The 25,778-nt window shown below is 40.5% G+C and overlaps 1 protein-coding gene across 5 annotated transcripts in view; it reads right to left on the reverse strand.

Moving 5' to 3' along the window:
- Positions 1–11,347, reverse strand: part of LOC111145971 (ubiquitin specific peptidase 40) — a 75,969-nt gene extending 64,622 nt beyond the window's left edge. For 2 of the 5 annotated variants that reach the window (XM_022501323.1, XM_022501347.1), the window contains exons 1-6: positions 11,109–11,346; positions 10,228–10,444; positions 7,673–7,740; positions 6,456–6,569; positions 3,862–4,026; positions 1,899–2,045 (exon numbers count right to left, since the gene is read on the reverse strand). In XM_022501323.1, the coding sequence (XP_022357031.1) occupies positions 1,899–2,045; positions 3,862–4,026; positions 6,456–6,569; positions 7,673–7,740; positions 10,228–10,426 (693 nt within the window). In that variant the 5' untranslated portion in view covers positions 10,427–10,444; positions 11,109–11,346. Of the gene's footprint in view, positions 1–1,898; positions 2,046–3,861; positions 4,027–6,455; positions 6,570–7,672; positions 7,741–10,227; positions 10,451–11,108 lie in introns of those variants that run through there. The other 3 variants (XM_022501316.1, XM_022501331.1, XM_022501339.1) reach the window with 3 other exon arrangements.
- Positions 11,348–25,778: the final 14,431 nt, after the last annotated feature.

Raw genomic sequence — 25,778 nt, forward strand, 5'->3', positions numbered from 1 at the left:
GAATTTTTATGGGAGAAGATTCACAGTTTTCATTAGACTTTCAAAACATGCTCACTCCCCTAATGTTAAGACCCACTGATTGGGGTTTCACAATGACTGTCCTTAAAAGCAAGTAAAAAGGCATTTTAAATTTCCTTGCTTTAAAACAAAACACTAGGTGAAGCTGCTTTTTATTTAAAAGTCATCAGCTTTCTCCAAGTCCTTAGTACTAATGGTATGTTGGGTAGGGGGTGGCAAAAAAATCCTTTCCATCTATAAAATCATCCTTAATTATAATATTATCCTTACATATAAGTATCTAACATTCCTAAAGAGAAATTTAAAACAATTCCACAAATTGGGGATTAAAAAACAGCAATGTAACTCCAACACGTTAAAAAAAAAATATATCTGGGGCGCCTGGGTGGCTCAGTGGGTTAAAGCCTCTGCCTTCAGCTCAGGTCATGATCCCAGTGGTCCTTGGATCGAGCCCCGCATCGGGCTCTCTGCTCGGCGGGGAGCCTGCTCCCCCCACCCCCCGCCTGCCTCTCTGACTACTTGTGATCTCTGTCAAATAAATAAATAAAATCTTAAAAAAAAAAAATACATCTAAAAAACCTGAGCTCATCTATACTATGGCTGAGAAAAGTCTGTTCAGAATAAGAAAACCTACGTTAGGTGTCACACCCAAATGGAAATTAAGGATGCAATTTTAAAGGTATTGAGATGAAAAAATTTCCACTGAAACAGAATTAAACCAGTAACCTAAAAAGTACATGCCAAGAACTGCTTTTGTTGAGCTAATGGTTCTTATTTTACTAATGTGCAAATTAAGTTCAACCAAAATTAAGAATGTGTTTAAGTATCCTTCTAATACTTTTCATCTCCTGAATTTCATGTTTATTAGATTGTAGTTTTAACACCAAACGTGAAATACAAAATAGATAAGCAGAAGATAAACGTCTCCATTTGCGTGTCACAACAAGGCAAAGCCTGGATGGAGATACACATTAAACAATGTAAAATTACCCTGGTTTCCCAACCTTACTGTGAAAGCTACAGGCATGGAGTTTTTTGTTTGTTTTTTACTACATTCTCACTTACAACCACCAGGATCTAAATCAACACTGTATGTTAGGTGAATCAGCCCTCATTCTGTTTCACGGAAAATTCCGTAACTGTCAGCTCTAGGAATGGTGCTCTGTTACAGATGATTGCAAAGACCCATCTTTTGTGGTAGCTCTATAAGTGGGTGCTCACTAACAACGGACTGGAGAGCCCATCACATCATCTGGCAGCAGTGGAATAGTTTCTAACAGTTGTCCCCCTCGCATCCTTTAGTAAGAAACCCAGTGGTACCCTGTCAAGCCCTTTAACTGGCAAGATGAGTATTTCCCACTGAGGGAGGCAGAAGGGGCATACTAGACTAGCTAGTTGGGAAGCGTGTATCTATCCAGTCAAGTAACTCCGTGTACAGAAAACAAAGCTGTCTGTTTTCATGGTAGTAAGCAAAGAAAGCAAAGCTCGATGAGCTCCTTGGCAGCAATAAAAACCCTATCACCTTCTTCCTAATGTTACTCTGCAAAAAGCCAGGATACAGGGGGTTTATTTAAAAAAGGTATATTTAAGAAACACTGAGGTAAAAAAAAAAAAAGAAACACTGAGGTACACATAAATTTTTTCCTGGGACAAAAAGAAATCGAGAGAACTGTTGGGTTGAAAGCTTAAAAAAATTCTTGATCGCAAAAAATAAAAATACAGATATATGCAGAATATAAATGTCTTTTCAATCCTTAGTTCCAGTGAAGAGGTTCACGTGTATCTTCCAGACTTTCTCATACAAGCAGACTTCACTTGGCAAACCTTCATGCTACCAGGTACTAACTGGCCCCCTGGGAGAAGGCAGGTAGCTGTCTTACCTTTGTGGCTTTAACCAGCCTGTCACAAGTCCCACAGTGGTATAAGTTGTCACAGTCAAACACTTCCTCTTCTACAAACATGGTCCAGAGGGCATCTTCCAAACCTGACACGTTTTTGACTGCTACTGTTAGATCTAAGAAGTCTTCCTGAAATACACACAAACATAATATGAAAAAACAATTTTGCAGTGGTTCACGAACACATCACCAACTCCTACATAGACTGGGAATAACATAACTTTTCCCTAAAACACTGTATTGTATGAAGATACAGACCTCCCGATAAGATACGGTGAAATTCACCACACAAAATTATCCTAAATCAAATTATAATTTGGCTTAAAATACGTCCAGGTTTCCTTAAGTTCGGTATAGCTATAATAAAACCTATTTTAGCAGGAACTAAAACCACTGAACACACATCTGAACCGAGAAGTGTGCGGTATTTACCAGTTCTGTCTTAGCCGTGGACAGGGCCAGAGTCCCTAGTGTAAACCCCACTTCCTCCTCCTCTTTTGCTGCAGCTGATGTACCAAGAAGTCGTAAGAAAAAAATTTTTTGAGCCAGGATAAAAAGGTATTTTTTTTTTTAAAGATTTTATTTATTTATTTACAGATAGAGATCACAAGTAGGCAGAGAGGCAGGCTGAGTGAGAGAGGGGGAAGCAGGCTCCCTGCTGAGCAGAGAGCCTGATATAGGGCTCGATCCCAGGACCCTGAGATCATGACCTGAGCCGAAGGCAGAGGCTTTAACCCACTGAGCCACCCAGGTGCCCCTAAAAAGGTATTTTTATGAAAATTAAGAGGACAGTATTTTGCAAACAGGAGTCCATCGAATCTACTACAACTGCAATTGAATTGTAATTTACTTATAGTAATAAACACTTAAAATCTGGAATGCTTAAATCATTCAGTTTTGTGTGTGTGTGTGTGTGTGTGTGTGTGTGTGTGTGTGTGTGTGCACTAGCATTACTGTAAAGGGTTATTACAGGGACTGGAAACTAATGAGTTCTAACTGATTCATGGTGGAAATCTAAAGTAATACAAACAACACTTATATGCAATTTATAATATGTATATATGAAAAGTTAATGTTGATAATTTACTATGTGCCTTCATACATTTATTTCTCAAAATTTCTTTGTGAATTATTATAGAATGGTTAAGTTAATCATATGGTAATCCAGACACACATTGTCTTAATATTTCTAAACTAGGCTGACCAAACCCTCTAGGAGCACAGGCAAAAAGAACCAAAAAGTATTTTTCATCCCCAACTCTTTCATTAAAAGCAGAAAAAGAATACATATATGTATCCAAAAAAGCAATTAATGCAAAATTTAGAAAATGGTATTTAATTTTTTACTCATACAAACACAGCAATTTTCTTTAACTCTTGCCATAACAAAAAAGGAGATTTTTATTAAGGACAACTGTTCAGTGATGTAATCATGTGCTGCACAAGATTTATAGAGCAAGTGGAGATTATTCCATCTCATGAGCAAATTTCTAATTTCCAATGAGATTAAATGGACAACATAAGCTCACACATATAAATGAACTTTCTGAAGGACATTCATAAATGAAATCCAGTATTTAATTATACATGTTTGTTACTGTAAACATTCCTTACTGTTCTCTATTTTTATTACTTCCCTTTTGTCCCCACCAACCATGATATTGGCTTTCTCATGAGGACACAGACCTCTACCTATAAACATCCCCCAAATTTATTTTCTAAATATCTGAAGCTATGCTTTAAGACATTTGTTTCTTTCAGTTTATACGAAGAAATGTGGATTACAAATTTAGGACTGAAGCGTAGTTAGAGTAAAAGAAAAAAAACATGATAAGGTCATTTCTAGTAATAAACACTTTGCTCCTCATGTGGTATTACAGATCACAAATTTAATTATGTGCATCAGAACTTATGACTTATTATTACAACACGCTTGCATATTCACCTGCTTTTCACTGACATTCTTACACTCTTTACAAACAACCTGGTTAACAACGGTTCCATGATACAGACGATTGATGAGGTCATGGCCGGAGGTCCCGACTAAAGAGGTTTCCAAAGCACTAAAGAGAATTCGATTCAGTTCCTGCACATCATGTTGCCTCATTTCCTATAAAACAGGTAACTTTTAAATGGAATTTTGTGCTTCAGATTTTTCAAAACAGATTTTTAAAGAGGTATTAGTTAAAAAACACAAGATTTATTTAGAAATCCAAAGGTAAGTCTTGATCAAATATTAAGGATGACTAAGCTAAACAAACCGGGACCAGGGGAAGAGATCACCACTACTTTTACTTTCACTCCAAAATGAAACATGAACAGGGACTGTTCAGTGTGTACATACAACTCAACTCACTTGAAACAGGAAAGTGCTTTTATTCTTGTGGAAAACCACACCCATGGCCACGCCACAGAAAGAGAAGAGGGAAGAACACAATAGGCACAGAGCAGTCTCTAAGAGCTTGCAGAGTATGCACGGCACAATCTCACTTCTATCAGGGGATCCGACTTACCAGCATTTGAAAAGAACCAGAATTTACTGCTTGCATATACGGACCAAGTAACACAGAGATGAGAAAAATTCTGGTGGCACTCGCTTCACCCCACGAGTCAGGCAACTATGTGGGAACAGACCGGACGCTTTAAGAACAATGGATACACCGGAGCCAAGGGGGCCACCAACACTCAGAAGCAGAGCAGAGGAGGAAGAGCGGGGGTGGGGAGGACCAGAAGATGAGGTCACAGGAACCAGTGGGAACTGGAGCTTTGATGGGGGGTGGGGTGAGTGCTGCTGAGAGCAGAGAAGTGTCTCCTAGAACCTGGCACATGGATGTCATGAGTGACTTTGACCAGAAAGGCAGAAAGGAGGCAGAGAACAAATGAAAGGTGAAGTAGAGACCACGAAGGAAGACAATTTTAAAGAAAGTGTCGCATGAAAAGCAGCTGATAAAGTGGAGGGAAGCTGGAGAGAGAAGTGGGCCTCAGGATCTTTTTTCTTGTTTTTCAACTCATGATCACTGCCTCTGAAGGGAACCGGTGCACGTTTTCACGCTGTTCCTGAACAATTCTAAGTTTGGCAAAGGCGCCTAGGCGCCTCTGAGTTCCTCTCTACCAGTCCTAGTGGGTTTCCTGAGAGATTTTATTTAGAGATTAATAAATAAGGGTTTCGCTGCTTTAAGGGTGTGAAATCAGCATCTCAGTAGACGCTCAGGATCAAAAAGGAAAAAGCATCAGCTGATGAGGAGATTAAAAAAAACAACACGGCCCATCCCTCCAGCAGGATATTACTTGGCAATAAAAAGGGGTGGAGTGCTGATACATACTATAACATGCCTGAATCTTGGAAACACGATTTTAAGGGAAAGAAGCTAGTTTCAGAAGATTTCATATCACATAATTTCATTTCTGTGAAATACCCAGAACAGGCAAATCTGGGAAGGTAGAAAGGAGATGGTGGTTGCCAGGGTCTGGTGGGGAGGGTGACTGCTACTGGGTATGGGGTTTCTTTTTGGGGTGATGAAAATGTTCTGAAAGGGACTGTTGTGACGGCTGTACAACTCTGTGAGTGTCCACACAAGTGCGACATGTACCCTCAAGAGTGAACCTTCCAGCCTGTGAATTGTAGCTCAGCAGAGCGGCCATTTTTAAAACAAGGAAGGAACAAGGAAGTAACCCTAAGCACCTGCCCTACACCAGAAATTTAACTGCATGATACCCCATTTTCTTCAAAGCCTAAGCCCTACCTCTTCAATCTCACAGCATCATCTGGTTTAGGCGTGTTCCTCATTAGAAGACCAGAGTGGAAAGTTTATTTTGAAGGCAATATAACGTTATCTGGTCACTGCCTCTTTAAATTCTGTGATAGTCCCCACACCTCTCTGTTGCAAGAATACATCTAGTCCATAAAAAAAAAAAAAATCGCAGCTCATCAATATTGACGAAAAGCACCTTTATTCACTGCTGACATGTTTAGTGTTTGCATATAGTGATGTACCCTTTAGAAATGTCAACAGAAATTCAGAAAATGTCCACATACAGGAGGAAAAGGAGGAGAGACTGGAGAAAAGTGGGACAGGGAAAATAAAAAGACCCGCCAAGAACATGTTCACCCTTTTGCTTCAAGCGAGTGTTCCAATGAGAATACCCAGACCCAAACACAGAAACACATCACAAAGGCAGTCACAGAATTATTGCCAGTCAGGTTTTCGAGCTGATCAGCAGTTTGTTACACAAATGGCAATTTCCGTGTAGTAGATGTTGTATCCCAACTAGACTATACGAAGGGTAGAAACTGTAAAAGCCAGTTCTACTTCTCCCTCTATCCACAACCCTCTCTCCCATGCCAAATCATACCCATTCACAGCACAAGTGTCTAGAAATATATCTCTAGCTTGTAGTTACTGAACATGAGAAATAAGAATTTGAACTATTTCTTCAGACTCTTAAGACAAAATTAAAGGAAGTTAGATAATGTCATTAAACCAGTGTTTACTCTTCATTGCTGGTAACTTGGTTCCTTGGAGGAGCTGACCTTCGTACCTCATTGCTGGTCCACCCGAAGCTGTCAGTGAGGTCTGCTGTGGACGCTGCGTCCTGGTCCAAGACAAGAAGCTGGGCAAACAACCGCTGTAACTGTAAGGGTATGATCCGAACCTGATCGAGAAGCAAACGCATTTCTAAATGAAATCTGTTCACGTCAGTTGGGGTGTTTTAAAAGAACTGCAAATGAGTTTTCTCTTCTTTCCTAGTTCATTCAGTTCAATCCGGAGGAAGTTTAAAACTATCACATAGGGGGAAGTAAGATTCGCTTTTCTTTTAAAATTCTAATCCAATCCAAAAAGTTTTAGCTCTCTGGAGTTTTCTACCTTGACACAGTACAATCAGTATGAACACCCACATAGCCCTTAAGAAACCACCCAACTGACTGCTGCCAATCATTTCAGTGTCTGCTTGTTCACTCCTCTGAAACCTCTCAGATAGACACCCACTCCCTGTAAGGAAAATTCCGGTCACGACTCCCACCCGCCATGGAGTCTGCACCTGCCTCATCGTCTTCCTGCTTTATTTGGTGTGGGGAGGGTTAGGGCAGGAGAGAAGGATGTTCAGAGCCTTATGGGGAGACTGGATGTCCTATCTAAAGCAAGAATAAGACTTTCGACACTTTTATGGCAATTTGACGTTGTCCCCCCATGTATGATCTGCAAGAGACTGGGAATAAAAGGAAATAGACAAAAATTGGCTCTTTGCATCACAGGTAGTTTGAGAAGAGCTGGGCCAGATCACAGAAGACTCCTATTAAGAAGCACAGATTTTAGCCCGAAAGCAATAAACTTCTGAATGGTATTTAGAGCCAGAAAGAACAAGATTAGATACGCACTCATAATAAACAAATTCCTCACTCTGCTTATTTCCAGAATATCAAACTGAAAGAACACCAGTCTTTATTTTTCTGTTGCTGTTATAAATCTGCTCATTAAGTAGATTTTCCGGTAGGCTAGTGTGGGCTAGTTGCAAATATCTTCTTGACCAAGCAAGGTTTATAAAGCAGTAGCAGCACTATATTTGAGGTAATTATTTTTTGGAAGGAAGATTCCATTCATTCGGGCACATAGGCCAAGTCACTTCTTGAAAATAAAGATTAATATTTGGTAATAAATAAAATTATGAATCTCTATGAATAAGGAATTAATTCCTTCCTTAAAAAAACATTTCTTTAATACTCCAAAAAAAGACCCTATAAATCACAGATTTAATACCTTTGCATCAGGTTTGTCCTTATCCTCAAATGAACCAAGTTCTTCTGGGCCAAGGGAAAATAAAGCTTCTAAACAAAATGTAGAAACAGAGATATAAATGATGTTATTTCATTTTAAAAAACGGTTTTAGAAAGCCAAAGTCTCCAGTAAATAAAATCAGTTAAAGATTCAGAAATATGACTGTGGCAGTATTTATACTGTTACTCTACACATTTTACTTCCTGATAACATTACCTTTAACCACCGACTCTATATGAAGAGGCATGCTAAGGTTTCAGTACAGAAGATCAATAAAAGGAAAACTATGCTTATAAAAGTAAAAACAGTAATATCAGAAATCTTTGATGGCTTCCTACTGCCTATGGCAATGGGTCCCAAAAACCACATGAGGAAATATACAATATATAATAGTGTCATGTGTGTTCATCCACAATCCACATTTGAGGCTTCCAACCACCGTTTTGAGAGAAAGGCCACCTTTAACTCTCAATGCCCTTACTTTTTTGGGTATAAGAATGTCTTTTCTGTGTTAAGGGTAATAACAGATGGTAGTGACCTTACCTGGAAAAGTAAGTTGGTAACCCAGAGCCAGTCTTCACAACTGTTTTATACTCTTAAGTCTAGGCATGCCCCCCACTGGGGTATATCAGAATCTTACGGGAAGTCTGTATTCCAACTAGATGGGAACTCCTACCAGGAAACTGATCTACTCTAGGAAGACAAAGGATGGCATGGATACTGTCTCTCTCTGGAAACCACTGCTGCCTTGGTTATGAATGTTATATTCCTCCCTTCTGGCAGGAACTGGGAAGAAAATGAACTATAAACATAAAAGTTAAAGCATAAAACCATACAAGGACTTTTACAATTATTTCCCACTATCTCAGCCACCATGAACTAGTACAGTAGAACCCAATCCAGCCCTACATAAGAAACTGTCCCAAAAAGTTCCAGAATTATTCTCCCTGCCAGCACTCTGCCAATTCTTACCCCTTCAATAAGCGTCAGGATTCCTGCAAAGCCTTATAGGGAATGCATCAGGCCACGTGAAGATACAAGCCCATGTGCTTGGCCAGTGATCTCCTTTGCTGAGAATAAGATGGCCTGGGCTCTTGCTTGATGGCCTTCTCCATTCAGCCCTATCCTTGCTCAGTGGCCCTCTCTATGACCTGGACCACTTGCCCACCAATCACCTTTCGTAGTCCCTTGTTAAAGCTACTTTTCTACTTCAACTATATTAAAACTTGGAAAACTTTAACTCTCCTCAGTAATCTATCGAAATGTGTGTTGAAAATTTCTAATGGTGGAATAACTGAATATATTAGGGAGATATTTTTATGGAGAGAATGGAGTCAAGGACAAATGTCACCACTCTGAAATTCCACATGCAGCTTAATCCATTAGAATGGCCCTGGGAAGGGGATAATGGTAAATATTTACCAAATCTCTGGAGGCAGGAAGGCTTTCTAAGCTTAGAAGCAACAGAAAAATGTTAAAAAATTTGCTAAATTTGGTAGTGACGGGAAGAGGGATGAGATATTGGATACAGGATGAGCCAGGTTGTTTGTCCTCAGTATAAGCAGACGCTGTGGAGAGCTGAGCCACTCATGCAGCTCTGTGGCTGAAGGCCCCAGTCAGGACCATGGGAAGGTTAAGTTTATACTGAAATAAAGGGATCAGAAAGACTAAGACCCTCGTGGAGGAAGCTAGTTTGCAGAGACGGGAATGGGACAAACAGAGAGAAAAACAGGGGCAAGAAATCAAGGCTCCAACGAGGTCAGGCTGGCTTCCTGTAGTGGTTGGTAAATCCCCCTTTTAATTGAGCTAACATGAATGGGTTTCTGTTTCTTATACACAGTCCCTTATCTAACATCTTGGGTCTCTGGAATTTCCAGATTTTACAAAGGTAATAAGAAAGGGTCATAGTACATTAACATTTTATCCCCAGCAGGGTTTGGGATAAACAGCATCCATTAATCAAGGAGTTAATACTCCTGTAATAAATGTATGAATAACCACCAAAGTGAGATAACTAAGACTATAAACAGCCTCACATTAGGTCAGGTTCTGACCCCAAACCAGTTCAAACCAGGCTGTTGTAACATTCTGGATTTCAGAATTGCAGATAAATGACTGTGGACTATATCAATAATGTGATGCCCCATCGCCATTCTAAAAGGCAGGACAGAATTGTTTTGGGTAACTCTGGCGGGAATGTTTATTACTTTAGAGAAATTTTAAAACTCAAAAATACAAATAGCATAACAGTAATGAAGGCTGGCAAAATTGTCTTTATGTTGTATTTTAAATTAGAATTAGAAAAGAAATCCATTGCCTTATTTTTTGTTACTAAAAATTACTGTGCTTGCACAGAATGAATTTAAGATAATTTAAGTTTCACATTTCCCTACAGAGAGGATGAACATTTCTTACCTTAGCCACAAGAAACGCATACTGGGGAATACACATTTGAGGTAATTTGTAATCTTGCATAATTGATTACACGTAAAGACAAAGGTACATGTTATTAATCAAAAGCATGTAATACAGCATACCTCTGAATTCAGGTGTGAAATGAAGAGTCTGAAGGAGGGAATTGAGGTAACAGGTTCCACCCTGATTTCTTATTCCGCTTAAATTTGTGAATTCCCTAGGAGCTGGTGGCTCCAAGGTTTTGGTCTTTAATTTCTTTTCTTTTCCATACTGATAATTTGACACACTGGAATAATCTTCTTCAAATAGATCCCCAAACATTGTGAAACTAGATCCTACCTTTAAAAAAATATGACATGTTATACAAATGCTTTTATTTATAAAACAAGTTTACCACACATCTCCCAATCTTATACTTCCATCAGAAAGTTTATCCAGTAGTTTGGGCTTTGGAGACTGCAAGACCTGGATTTTCTCATCCTTGCTCCACACTACCTGGGGGACCACAGGCAAGTTAACTAATCTGTGTTCTCTTATGTAAAATGGAATACCCACTACCATGCAGGGTCCCTTAAACCAAATGAGAGACTTAAGAAAGGCACTTGGTGCACAGGGTTTGGCTCACAATAAAGAATAGCTGCTTTTTAAAAAAGGCATGGTGAAAAAACAAAGAAAACCCCTCATTACACCTCATCTACTGCTGGGGTGGCAAAGCCAATCCTAGAGTCTGAGAGTTGGTAAGGGCCTGGGGGCCACCAACCGCTTCCTGAAATCTCAGCTTCTCACACTTCTTGGACCAGATTATGACACTCAGAGGAAGCAAAGAGAACAAACTAATCTTTACAGCAGTTTAGTACATGGTCCCAAAGCTAAAGAGCCGGAAGGAGGTTCACTGGGAAAAAAAGACTGCCATGAAAACCAACGAGCCCAAAGGCCCGCCACTCTGTGTCCAGTGATGCTAACCTTAGCTGTGGGGACCTGCAGGACCCGCTCAAGGTCTCACCTCGAGTGTGGAGGAGGGTCACTTGGAGATGAGACACGCAAAGCGCCTAGCACAGTTCCTAAGGAGCAGGAAGCGCTGAAATGCAATATATTCCTTTTCAACCCGTTCCTCAAAAAAAAAAAAAAAAAGCACAAAAAATGGAGCTTGAAGGTCTGGCCTCGAGAATGTGGTCTGGATGCCGGTCTGCCCCACGCCGCGGCGGAGGCCAGGCCTCCAGCCCTCTAAGCCACCACCGGGCCCAGGGGCGCAAAAAGTAGACGGTCCCCGCGGCCGCGTACAGCTGACCCGACGCGCGCGGCGTCCCGAGGCCGCCGAGGCAGCCCCTCGCCTCGCCCGCCTCTGGCGTGCGGCCCACAGCGTCCCTGCGCCTCCCACGTCCCCATCCCGAGAACCCCAGCTGCCAGCCCCACTTACTGCCTAAAGCCCAGCCCCACGAGCCGGCTCAGACCCACATTCGAAACAACCATACACGTCCCAAATGGGCGCAGCCATGCTGGTGCGGGTAGGTCTCCCGCGGCCTGGAGCGTGGGCCATTTAAGGAACGCGCGAACTACGTTTCCCAGGATGCCCCGCGGGAGCGCCGGCCCGCCGCGCGGGACCTTATGGGCAATGTGGTTCTTTTGCCCTCAGAGTTCGGGAGTCTCGCGGTGGGAGGACTATGTTGGCGTCCCTGTGTGTTCGCGGGTGCGCGGGTCCACGGGTTCACTCGGTCAGACGGCGATGCATTCATTCACAATTTAGAGTTTATATTTACTGCTGTTCGCACTCCAAAAGAGTCTTTTGGCATGGTTAATTTACAAGTTACCCAAACATTGGAAACTGCAGGGCTTCAAGTTCGCCACGCTCTTCCGAAGACAATTCCGAATGTGTCTCTGGTGAAAAATGTTCCACACATCCTTAAACGTGTACAGCATCCTCAGTGTTTATTTTGTCTGCACCAACTCTAAGTAGCATACACAGGAGTACATAAAAACCTCAAAATTTTCCTCTTGCCCCTTTGGACAGCTTTAGTGGACTATTTCAATGAGCTAGATGTTCAGGCTCTGCTTCAAGCATCTCCCTCGTCTAATCCAGCCTCCATCCTGGAACGAATGAGCAAGACAGGGAGAACATCGTTTCTACCTCAGCGAAAGGTTTGAGAGATGAAGAACAGCTATAGTGATGGATGAAATTGCAAGGCAGGTGTCAACGTGAACCCTCAGGGACTTGTACTTGGAACATTTTAGGGAGATTCGTGTGACCGCGCTGCTCAGGAAATGCTGATAGGGAAAGAACTGGAAACAGAGGACCGGCTGCGAGGCTAAGGTTTAGATTAGGAAACCGCAGAGGGAATGGCTGTTCACAGGTACCAGTTATCACTCGGCAACCTTGGCAGCCTCCTCTTCACGATGCTCCGTGGCATTCTATCCTGCCCTTCGAATGCTTCTCCCTTACCCGCGGTGCTTCATATCCCCTCTGCTAAAAGTAGATATTCCTCAAACCTCCATTCCCTGACTAAGAATGAATGCTGGAAGGTTAGCTCCAGAAAGACACAGTCTCTCCGTTCTGCGGAGTTGTATCCCAGCCACCTCAACAGTTCCTGGCTTTTAATAGGGACACCGGCATGGCTCAGTAGACTGAGCGGCTGCCTTCAGCTTAGGTCATGACCCCAGGGTCCTGGGATTGAGTCCTGCATCAGGCTCCTTGCTCAGTGGAGAGCCTGCTTCTCCTTCTGCCTGCTCTGCCTGTCATTCCCCCTGCTTGTGCTCTCTTTCTCGCTCTCTGATAAATAAATAAATAAAATCTTTTAAAAAAGGCTTTTAATAAATATTTGTTAAACAAATGGCCTATTAAAACCATCATCGTTCTTCTCATAGGCATCAAAGTCTTGCAGCTGTATTTGAAATTTCATCTTTTGTCCATAAAGTCAACCATTTGTGACTCAAAGTATCGCCAGGACGATGCTTCTTTCATTTCTACAGCTCCCACTCTGCCCATCAGACTCTCACTGAGAGTCACATGCATTAGGCCAACAGCCTTTTCAGTGGACTCCCATCTTATCCAATCCATCCTACCTGTCACTCACAAAAGATCTACCCTGAGGTCACATTTTTTACCAAGAAGCTTCAGTGTTTCCCCAGTGTCTTCTGTAGAAACTCCTCATTTGATGTTCTTAGTCCACTGTGGTCCCAACACTCTTCCTGCTGTATTTCTCACTACTCACCTGTTTTCTAGTTAAAGTGTTTTCAAGGGTGCCATCTGCCTTCCTGCTTCTGTGACCGATTCATGTTGTCCTCTCTGTGCAGGATATCTGTCCTCCCAGAGCCTCCCTTCACTGCCTTCAATGAAAGCCCATCACAGACTCTAAATCATCCATAAAAGTTTTCCAGAGCTCTAAACAAATCTGTCCTTTTCTTTCATTAAGCCTTCAGGATTATGTGTAACTCTCTTGTAACCCATGAATCTGGCAAAGTCACATCTGATCATTTTGTTAGTATCTCCAAGTCAGGGATCATACCTTATCTGTCCTGTTGCCCCTACAGCAGTTAACGCTAAATATATTAGTTGCATTATCATTAATAACACCGATATGTGGCTTTGTAGTTTATGGTGAAGTTTTAGAATTTTTTTTAAAAAAAGATACATTTAATTATTTTAGAGAGAGAGAGAAAGAGAGAGAGAGAGATGCACATGTGAATGGAAGGAGGGGCAGAGGGAGAAGAAGAGAATTTTCAAGCAGATTCCCTACAGAGCTGGAAGCCTGACACTGGGCTTGATCCCAGGATCCTAAGATCATGATGTGAACTGAAATCAAGATTGGATGCTTAACTGACTGAGCAACCCAGGCGCCCCTTTATGGTGAAAATTTAAATCCTTATTTGCTTCCCAGAAAATTTGAATTGAACCTATAAAACTTTTGACTAGACTCTGGGCTCATGAAGCTTCCGCCCTGTACATCAACCATGTGAGGTCCTGCACAAGAAAGGTTTAGTGACGCTTTAAAAACGTTGTGAGCATTTATATTGCAGATGGTTTCTTTTTATCTTATTTATTTAAGAGAGAGAGAGCATGAGAAGGGAGAGGTCAGAGGGAGAAACAGCCTCCCCATTGAGCAGGGACCCTGATGTGGGACTCGATCCCACAACTCCAGGATCATGACCTGAGCCAAAGGCAGTTGCTTAACCAACTGAGCCACCCAGGCACCCTGCAGATGGCTTCTAAGCACTATCTCATTTAATTCCCGTAACAATGCCCCGTGGTGGGAACTGATATCATTCCCATTCTATAGATGAGGAGACTGAGATCCTGGGAGGCATATAATTCCTACAAAGTTACACAGAAAATCTCCAACCAAGACTTGAGTCCTGGCTCTAGGGCTTGCCCTTTTAATCACGGATACTACACTGCCTCTCTAAGTCAGTCACCTGCTTGCTGGGTTGGTCATCCTCTCTCCCTCCTTCTTTCTCTTCTGCAGCACTGCTAGCAGGCTGTTCAGTGTGCTTCTCTCCTACTAACAGACCCTCAATCTTACAGGGGACGCGACTTCCCTCTCTGAGCAGTCATGTGACACAGTTCTAGCCAATGAGTAACAATGCTAGCTAACACATTGCGCTGACAGCAGGCCAGTACGTGTGTTACATATTGTTAAGCTTCAAGATAAAAACTCTCAGTTATTTTACCACCAAAAATGGATTTATTTGGGAATAGCAGAAAATTATATTCTATGCCGGACATGGAAGCTATGGCAAAACCATAGGCAAGTTCAGAGAACAAAAGAAAGGAACAGTGCTTTCAAAGAGGGAAGGGGTTTGTTGGAAGGGGCTGTTATAAACAAAAAGTCCACTAGAATAAATTGGAGGTTCAAAGCTGAATAAAATGCCTAACTAGGACACAAGCCTACACAAGCCTTCAGGAGGGCAAAGTGAACAGAGCAGAGCAAGAGATTAAAAAGTAAACATGTTCTCATCAGAGTGATATTCTATCCTTGTGTGTGTAACCTGTACGTAAGATATGCAGCACAAATCCAGTGATGCAGGAAATTTTAATCTTTCAGATATGTGGGTGATGTTTACTAAGCCTCCATCTCTGAGTAATGGGGAGCAACTCAGCAGGCAATACTCGCCAGGATCTAATTCTCTCCTTATTAAAATTCAGGGTCAGGGCGCCTGGGTGGCTCAGTGGGTTAGCACCTATCTTTGGCTCAGGTCATGATCTCTGGGTCCTGGGATAGAGCCCCACGTTGGGCATCACCCTGCTCAGTGGGGAGTCTGCTTCTCTCTCTCTCTCTCTCTCCCCCTCTGCTCCTCCCCACTGCTCATTCCTTCTCTCTCTCTCAAATAAACAAATAAAATCTTAAAATAAAATAAAATTCAGGGCCAAAAAACCAAATGTGCATTGATGGATCAACAGAAAAACAAATTGGGTAAATACATGTAAAGGAATATTATCCAGCCTTTAAGACACTGATACATGCTACCAAATGGACACAAAAGGACAGATACTGTATGATCCACTTATATAAGTTACCTATATTAGGCAGGTTGGCAGAGGCAGAAAACAGAATATTGGTTTCCAGGGATTAGGGGGAAGGGAGAATGGAGAGTTAATGTTTAATGGGTTGCACAATGTGAATGTACTTAATATCATTGGATTGAACACTTAAAAACAGTTAAAATGTTAACTATTATGTAATGTACATTTTACCACACTAAAACAAAAAATTTTTAAATATTTTTTAATCAAATGTAATGTATTTTGTGCAACCATAACTACTATCCATCTCCAGAACTCTTTTCATCTTGCCAAACTGAAACTCTATACCCATTAAATAATAATTAACCATGACCCCCTACCCCCAGCCCTTGGCAATCACCATTCTACTTTTTAAAAAATTATCCCCTTTACTCCAACACTCATGCTTACCATAACCATTATTTTTGTTACTATGAGTTCTTAACAAAATACAGATCTTCCTCAACTTACAATGGGGTTATGTCCTGATAAATATTATAAGTCAAAAATGCATTTAATACCCCTAACCTATTGAGCATCATAGGTTAGCCTTGCCCTACTGAAATGTACTCAGAGCACATCCATTAGCCTGTAGTTGGGTAAAATCGTCTTGCACAAGGCATATTTTATTTAAAAAATGTTGAATATCTCATGTGATTTACTGAATACTGTACTGAAAGTGTGAAACAGAGTGGTTATATAGTTGCAGAATGGTTATCAATGTATCAATTGTTTATCTTGTGTTCGTGGGGCTGGCTGGGAGCTGTGGCTCACTCTCACTGCCCAGCATCAGGAGAAAGGATTATGCTGCACATTGCTAGCCTTGGAAGAGATCTAAACTCAAAACTGAAAGTAAGGTTTCTACCAGAGGCATATCATTTTCATACCATCATATAGTAAAAAAATCAGAAGTCAAACCGTCATTAATTCAGGGACCATTTGTATATATATTCTATATATCAGTAAGATCAGGCAATATTTGTCCTTCTGTATTTGGCTTATTTCACTTATCATAATGTCTTCCAGGTCTATCCGTGTTGCAAATGGCAGGATCTCCTTCTTTTTTATAGCTGAATAATATTTCATTGTATATGTATACACACACACACACATATATATACACACCTCATCCTTTTTTTTTTTTTAAAGATTTTATTTATTTGACAGAAAGAAACTCAGCCAGAGAGGGAACACAAGCAGAGGGAATGGGAGAAGGAGAAACAGGCTTCCCGCCAAGCAGGGAGCCCGATGCAGGGCTCAAACCCAGGACCCTGGGATCATGACCTGAACCAAAAGTAGACACTTAACAACTGAGCCACCCAGGCGTCCCTACACACCTCATCTTTATCCATTCATCCATCAATGGGTATTTAGGTTATTTTCATACCTTGGCTAGTGTGAATAATGCTACTATAAACATGGGAGTTAAGATACATTTTCAAAATCCTGGTTTCATTTCCTTTAGGTGTATACCCAGAAGTGAGATTGCTGGCATACGGTTATTCATTTTTAAGTTTTTAAGGAACTTCCATACTGTGTTCTTTAATGGTTATAACAATTTATATCCCACCAACGGTGTACAAAGGTTCACTTTTTTCTACATCTAACACTTGTTATATTTCGACTTTGTGATAGTACATCTGAAGTGATATCTGATTTTCATTTTGATTTGCATTTCCCTGATAATTAGTGATATTGAACACTTGTCATGTACTTACTGGCCATTTGTATGTCTCCTTTGGAAAATTTAAAAATTTATTTAAATAAAGTAAAATTTAATTTTATTTATTTATATTTAAATAACATTTAAATATAAATAAAAATACAAAAAGTAATATTTAAAAATAAAATTTTAAAATTTAATTTACTTTTTATTGTAAAAGTCCCTTAGATATTTCGGATATTAACTCTCTCAGATTTATAGTTTGCAAATATTTTCTTTTATTCCATAGGTTGCCTTTTCATTTTGTTGATTTTGCTGTGCAAATCCTTTTTAGTTTAATGTAAACTATTTGTTTAATTTTGTTTTTGTTGTCTTTCCTTTCAGTGTCAAATCCAAAAAATTATTACCAAGACCAATGTTCAGAAGCTTTCCCCATGTTTCTTCTAGGAGTTTTACTTGTAGCATTTACGTTTCAATCTTTAATCTATTTTGAGTTGATTTTTGTGTATGGTGTAAGATAAGGGTCTAATTTCTTTTTCTTTCTTTCTTTTCAAAAATATTTTATTTATTTATTTATAAATAAATAAAGAGAGAGATGGAGAGAGATGGAGAGACGGAGAGAGAGCACAAGCAGGCAGAGGCAGAGAGAGAAGCAGGCTCCCTGATGAGCAAAGAGCCTGATGTGGGTCTTGATCCCAGAACCCTGGGATCATGACCTGAGCCAAAGGCAGTGGCTTAACTGACTGAGCCACCAGGTGTCCCTTCTCTCTCTCTCTCTCTCTCTCTCTTTTTTTTTTTTTTTTTTTTTTTTGGAGTGTAGACATCCAATTTTCCCAACACCATTTATTGAAAAAACTATCCTTTCCCCATTGTGTATTCTTGACAGCTTTGGTGAAAACTAGTTGGCCATATATGCATGGATTTATATTTGGGGTTTCTATTCCTTTTAGCTGATCTCTGCGTCTGTTTTTATGCCAAAACCATGTTGTTTTGATTATCATCACTTTGTAATATAGTTCGAAGTAATGAAGTGTGATGCTTCCAGCTTTGTTCTTCTTGTTCAAGGTTGCTTTAGCTATTGGGAGTCTTTTGTGGTTCCATGCAAATTTTAGAATTGTTATTTCCTTTTTTTAAAAATATTTTATTTATTTATTTGACAGACCGAGATCACAGGTAGGCAGAGAGAGAGGAAGGGAAGCAGGCTCCCCGCTGAGCAGAGAGCCCGATGCGGGGCTTGATCCCAGGACCCTGGGATCATGACCCAAGCTGAAGGCAGAGGCTTTAACCCACTGAGCCACCCAGGCGCCCCTAGAATTGTTATTTCTATTTCTGTGAAAAAATTCTGTGCCACTAGAATTTTAATAGAGATTGCACTGAATCTTTCAGTGGTATGAACATCTTAATAATAAGACTTCTTACACTCCATGAACACTGAATATTTTTCCATTTATTTAAGTGTCTTCAAATTCTTTCATTAATGTCTAATAGTTTTTGGTGTACAGATCTTTCACACCCCCCTTTTGTTAAATTTATTCTTAAATATTATATTTTTCTTTTTGATGTTATGTAAATGAGATGGTTTCCTCAACTTTTTTGAACACTTCATTGTTAGTGTGTAAAAACACAAATGATTTTTGTGTATTGATTTTGTATCCTGCAAGCTTACTGAATTTGTTTATCAGTGCTAATAGTTTTTTGGTGGAATCGTTGGGTTTGCTCTATGTAAGATCATGTAATCTGCAAATAGAGATAATTTTACTTCTTATTTTCCGATCTGAATGCTTTTATTTCTTTTTCTTGCTGGCTAGGACTTCTACTGTAATGTTGAATGAAAGTGGTGAGAGTGGGTCCCTTTCCCTTGTTTCTGATCTTAGAGGAAAAGCTTTCAGTCTTTCATCATTAAGTATGAAGTTAGCTGTGGAATTTTCATATATGGCCTTTATCATGTTGAGTTACATCCCTTCTAAACCGAATTTGTTGAGAGTTTTTACCAAGGAGATATTGAATTTTGTCAAATGCTTTTACTGCATCTATTGAGACAATCCTGTGATTTTTTTTTTAAGATTTTTTTTTTATTTATTTATTTGTCAGAGAGAGAGAGAGAGATCACAAGTAGGCAGAGAGGCAGGCAGAGACAGAGGGAGAAGCAGGTTCCCTGCCGAGCAAGGAGCCCGATATGGGACTCGATCCCAGGACACTGGGATCATGACCTGAGCCGAAGGCAGCTGCTCAACCAACTGAGCCACCCAGGCGTCCCAATCCTGTGATTTTTTTTAAAAAGATTTTATTTATTTATTTGACAGGCAGAGATCACAAGCAGGCAGAGAGGCAGGCAGAGAGAGAGGAGGAAGCAGGGTCCATGCTGAGCAGAGAGCCTGATGTGGGGCTTGATCCCAGGACCCTGAGATCATGACCTGAGCCAAAGGCAGAGACTTGAACCCACTGAGCCACCCAGGCGCCCCAATCCTGTGATTTTTATCCTTCATTTTGTTTAAGTATTACATTTGTTGATTTGTAAATGTTGAACATTCCTTACAGTCCAGAGATAAGTCCCACTTGATCATGGTATATTATCCTTTTTTAAAAAAAGATTTATTTATTTATTTATTTATTTGAGAGAGAGAGAGAGAGAGAGAGAGCAGGGGAGGGGCAAAGGGAGAAGGAAAGAGAATGTTAAGCAGTCTCTTCATTGAGAGCAGAGCCTGAGTTGGGGTTCATTCTTAAGACCCTGAAATCATGAAGATGGCGGAGAAGTAGCAGGCTGAGACTACTTCAGGTAGCGGGAGATCAGCTAGATAGCTTATCTAAAGATTGCAAACACCTACAAATCCAACGGGAGATCGAAGAGAAGAAGAACAGCAACTCTAGAAACAGAAAATCAACCACTTTCTGAGGTAGGACGGGCGGAGAAGTGAATCCAAAGCGACGGGAAGATAGACCGCGGGGGGAGGGGCCGGCTCCCGGCAAGCGGCGGAGCAACGGAGCACAAAATCGGGACTTTTAAAAGTCTGTTCCGCTGAGGGACATCGCTCCAGAGGCTTAACCGGGGTGAAGCCCACGCAGGGTCAGTGTGGCCTCAGGTCCCGCAGGGTCACAGAAGGATCAGGGGTGTCTGAGTGTCGCAGAGCTTACAAATATTAGAACAGGGAAGCCGGCTACAGAGACAGAGCCGAGGAGTAAGCTCTAAGCTCGGGGTTACCTTGAACCGGTCGCAGGCTCGGTCAGTTCGGAGCGCGGCCGGAGGCAGGGTGACGGGAGTAAATCGGCGCTGTTCTCTGAGGGTGCACTGAGGAGTGGGGCCCCTGGCTCTCGGCTCCTCCGGGCCGGAGACTGGGAGGCCGCCATCTTCATTCCCGCCCTCCGGAACTCTACGGAAAGCGCTCAGGGAACAAAAGCTCCCGAAAGCAAACCCGAGCGGATTACTCAGACCGGCCCCTGGTAAGGGCGGTGCAACTCCGCCCGGGGCAAAGACACTTGAGAATCGCTACAACAGGCCCCTCCCCCAGAAGATCAACAAGAAGCCCAGCCAGGATCAAGTTCACCTACCAAGGAGTACAGTTTCAATACCAAGGAGAGCAGCGTAATTCCAAAGGAGGAGAAAGCAAAGCACGGAACTCATGGCTTTCTCCCCATGATTCTTTAGCCTTGCAGTTAATTTAATTTTTTTTCTTTTTCAATTTATTTTTCTTCTTCTGCTAAATTTTTTTAACTTTTACCCTTTTCTTTTTTAACGTTTTTTAACTAGTTTATCTAATATATATATATTTTTCCTTTTTATATTTTTTTCTTTATTGGTTTTCTTTTTTTAATTGTTTCTTCCTTTTTTTCTTCTTCTTCTTCTTTTTTTTTTTTTTTTCTTTTTCTTCTTTCTGAACCTCTTTTTATCCCCTTTCTCCCCTTCATGATTTGGGATCTCTTCTGATTTGGCTAAAGCATATTTTCCTGGGGTTTTTGCCACCCTTTTAGTATTTTACTTGCTCCTTCATCTACTCTTATCTGGACAAAATGACAAGGCGGAAAAATTCACCACAAAAAAAAGAACAAGAGGCAGTACCAAAGGCTAGGGACCTAATCAATACAGACGTTGGTAATATGTCAGATCTAGAGTTCAGAATGACGATTCTCAAGGTTCTAGCCGGGCTTGAAAAAGGCATGGAAGATATTAGAGAAACCCTCTCGGGAGATATAAAAGCCCTTTCTGGAGAAATAAAAGAACTAAAATCTAACCAAGTTGAAATAAAAAAAGCTATTAATGAGGTGCAATAAAAAATGGAGGCTCTCACTGCTAGGATAAATGAGGCAGAAGAAAGAATTAGTGATATAGAAGACCAAATGACAGAGAATAAAGAAGCTGAGCAAAAGAGGGACAAACAGCTACTGGACCATGAGGGGAGAATTCGAGAGATAAGTGACACCATAAGACGAAACAACATTAGAATAATTGGGATTCCAGAAGAAGAGGAAACAGAGAGGGGAGCAGAAGGTATATTGGAGAGAATTATTGGAGAGAATTTCCCCAATATGGCAAAGGGAACAAGCATCAAAATCCAGGAGATTCAGAGAACCCCCCTCAAAATCAATAAGAATAGGTCCACACCCCGTCACCTAATAGTAAAATTTACAAGTCTTAGTGACAAAGAGAAGATCCTGAAAGCAGCCCGGGAAAAGAAGTCTGTAACATACAATGGTAAAAATATTAGATTGGCAGCAGACTTATCCACAGAGACCTGGCAGGCCAGAAAGAGCTGGCATGATATATTCAGAGTACTAAACGAGAAAAACATGCAGCCAAGAATACTATATCCAGCTAGGCTATCATTGAAAATAGAAGGAGAGATTAAAAGCTTCCAGGACAAACAAAAACTGAAAGAATTTGCAAATACCAAACCAGCTCTACAGGAAATATTGAAAGGGGTCCTCTAAGCAAAGAGAGACCCTAAAAGTAGTAGATCAGAAAGGAACAGAGACAATATACAATAACAGTCACCTTACAGGCAATACAATGGCACTAAATTCATATCTCTCAATACTTACCCTGAATGTGAATGGGCTAAATGCCCCAATCAAAAGACACAGGGTATCAGAATGGATAAAAAAACAAAACCCATCTATATGTTGCCTACAAGAAACTCATCTTAAACCCGAAGACACCTCCAGATTTAAAGTGAGGGGGTGGAAAAGAATTTACCATGCTAATGGACATCAGAAAAAAGCAGGAGTGGCAATCCTTATATCAGATCAATTAGATTTTAAGCCAAAGACTATAATAAGAGATGAGGAAGGACACTATATCATACTCAAAGGAACTGTCCAACAAGAAGATCTAACAATTTTAAATATCTACGCCCCTAACATGGGAGCAGCCAACTATATAAACCAATTAATAACAAAATCAAAGAAACACATCGACAATAATACAATAATAGTAGGGGACTTTAACACTCCCCTCACTGAAATGGACAGATCATCCAAGCAAAAGATCAACAAGGAAATCAAGGCCTTAAATGACACACTGGACCAGATGGACATCACAGATATATTCAGAACATTTCATCCCAAAGCAACAGAATACACATTCTTCTCTAGTGCACATGGAACATTCTCCAGAATAGATGATATTCTCGGTCCTAAATCAGGTCTCAACCGTTATCAAAAGATTGGAATCATTCCCTGCATATTTTCAGACCACAATGCTCTGAAGCTAGAACTCAATCACAAGAGGAAATTTGGAAAGAACCCAAATACATGGAGACTAAACAGCATCCTTCTAAAGAATGAATGGGTCAACCAGGAAATTAAAGAAGAGTTGAAAAAATTCATGGAAACAAATGATAATGAAAACACAACGGTTCAAAATCTGTGGGACACAACAAAGGCAGTCCTGAGAGGAAAATATATAGCGGTACAAGCCTTTCTCAAGAAACAAGAAAGGTCTCAGGTACACAACCTAACCCTACACCTAAAAGAGCTAGAGAAAGAACAAGAAAGAAACCCTAAACCCAGCAGGAGAAGAGAAATCATAAAGATCAGAGCAGAAATCAATGAAATAGAAACCAAAAAAACAATAGAACAAATCAATGAAACTAGGAGCTGGTTCTTTGAAAGAATTAATAAGATCGATAAACCCCTGGCCAGACTTATCAAAAAGAAAAGAGAAAGGACCCAAATAAATAAAATCATGAATGAAAGAGGAGAGATCACAACTAACACCAAAGAAATACAGATAATTATAAGAACATACTATGAGCAACTCTACGCCAACAAATTTGACAATCTGGAAGAAATGGATGCATTCCTAGAGACATATAAACTACCACAACTGAACCAGGAAGAAATAGAAAGCCTGAACAGACCCATAACCAGTAAGGAGATTGAAACAGTCATCAAAAATCTCCAAACAAACAAAAGCCCAGGGCCAGATGGCTTCCCGGGGAAATTCTACCAAACATTTAAAGAAGAACTAATTCCTATTCTCCTGAAACTGTTCCAAAAAATAGAAATGGAAGGAAAACTTCCAAACTCATTTTATGAGGCCAGCATCACCTTGATCCCAAAACCAGACAAGGATCCCATCAAAAAAGAGAACTACAGGCCAATATCCTTGATGAACACAGATGCAAAAATTCTCGCCAAAATACTAGCCAATAGGATTCAACAGTACATTAAAAGGATTATTCACCACGACCAAGTGGGATTTATTCCAGGGCTGCAAGGTTGGTTCAACATCCGCAAATCAATCAATGTGATACAACACATTAATAAAAGAAAGAACAAGAACCATATGATACTCTCCATAGATGCTGAAAAAGCATTTGACAAAGTACAACATCCCTTCCTGATCAAAACTCTTCAAAGTGTAGGGATAGAGGGCACATACCTCAATATTATCAAAGCCATCTATGAAAAACCCACCGCAAATATCATTCTCAATGGAGAAAAACTGAAAGCTTTTCCGCTAAGGTCAGGAACACGGCAGGGATGTCCGTTATCACCACCGCTATTCAACATAGTACTAGAAGTCCTAGCTTCAGCAATCAGACAACAAAAGGAAATTAAAGGCATCCAAATTGGCAAAGAAGAAGTCAAACTATCACTCTTCGCAGATGATATGATACTATATGTGGAAAACCCAAAAGACTCCACTGCAAAACTGCTAGAACTTGTACAGGAATTCAGTAAAGTGTCAGGATATAAAATCAATGCACAGAAATCAGTTGCATTTCTCTACACCAACAACAAGACAGAAGAAAGAGAAATTAAGGAGTCAATCCCATTTACAATTGCACCCATAAGATACCTAGGAATAAACCCAACCAAAGAGGCTAAGAATCTATACTCAGAAAACTATAAAGTACTCATGAAAGAAATTGAGGAAGACAGAAAGAAATTGAGGAAGACACAAAGAAATGGAAAAATGTTCCATGCTCCTGGATTGGAAGAATAAATATTGTGAAAATGTCTATGCTACCTAAAGCAGTCTACACATTTAATGCAATTCCTATCAAAGTACCACCCATTTTTTTCAAAGAAATGGAACAAATAATCCTAAAATTTATATGGAACCAGAAAAGACCTCGAATAGCCAAAGCAATATTGAAAAAGAAAGCCAAAGTTGGTGGCATCACAATTCCAGACTTCAAGCTCTATTACAAAGCTGTCATCATCAAGACAGCATGGTACTGGCACAAAAACAGACACATAGATCAATGGAACAGAATAGAGAGCCCAGAAATAGACCCTCAACTCTATGGTCAACTCATCTTCGACAAAGCAGGAAAGAATATCCAATGGAAAAAAGACAGCCTCTTCAACAAATGGTGTTGGGAAAATTGGACAGCCACATGCAGAAAAATGAAATTGGATCATTTCCTTACACCACACACGAAAATAGACTCAAAATGGATGAAGGATCTCAATGTGAGAAAGGAATCCATCAAAATCCTTGAGGAGAACACAGGCAGCAACCTCTTCGACCTCAGCCGCAGCAACATCTTCCTAGGAACATCGCCAAAGGCAAGGGAAGCAAGGGCAAAAATGAACTATTGGGATTTCATCAAGATCAAAAGCTTTTGCACAGCAAAGGAAACAGTTAACAAAACCAAAAGACAACTGACAGAATGGGAGAAGATATTTGCAAATGACATATCAGATAAAGGGCTAGTGTCCAAAATCTATAAAGAACTTAGCAAACTCAACACCCAAAGAACAAATAATCCAATCAAGAAATGGGCAGAGGACATGAACAGACATTTCTGCAAAGAAGACATCCAGATGGCCAACAGACATATGAAAAAGTGCTCCATATCACTCGGCATCAGGGAAAGACAAATCAAAACCACAATGAGATACCACCTCACACCAGTCAGAATGGCTAAAATTAACAAGTCAGGAAATGACAGATGCTGGCGAGGATGCGGAGAAAGGGGAACCCTCCTACACTGTTGGTGGGAATGCAAGCTGGTGCAACCACTCTGGAAAACAGTATGGAGGTTCCTCAAAATGTTGAAAATAGAACT

Source organism: Enhydra lutris, unplaced genomic scaffold (assembly GCF_002288905.1).
Source record: "Enhydra lutris kenyoni isolate GAN:26980312 unplaced genomic scaffold, ASM228890v2 scaffoldscaffold1, whole genome shotgun sequence".
Lineage (NCBI taxonomy): Eukaryota > Metazoa > Chordata > Mammalia > Carnivora > Mustelidae > Enhydra > Enhydra lutris.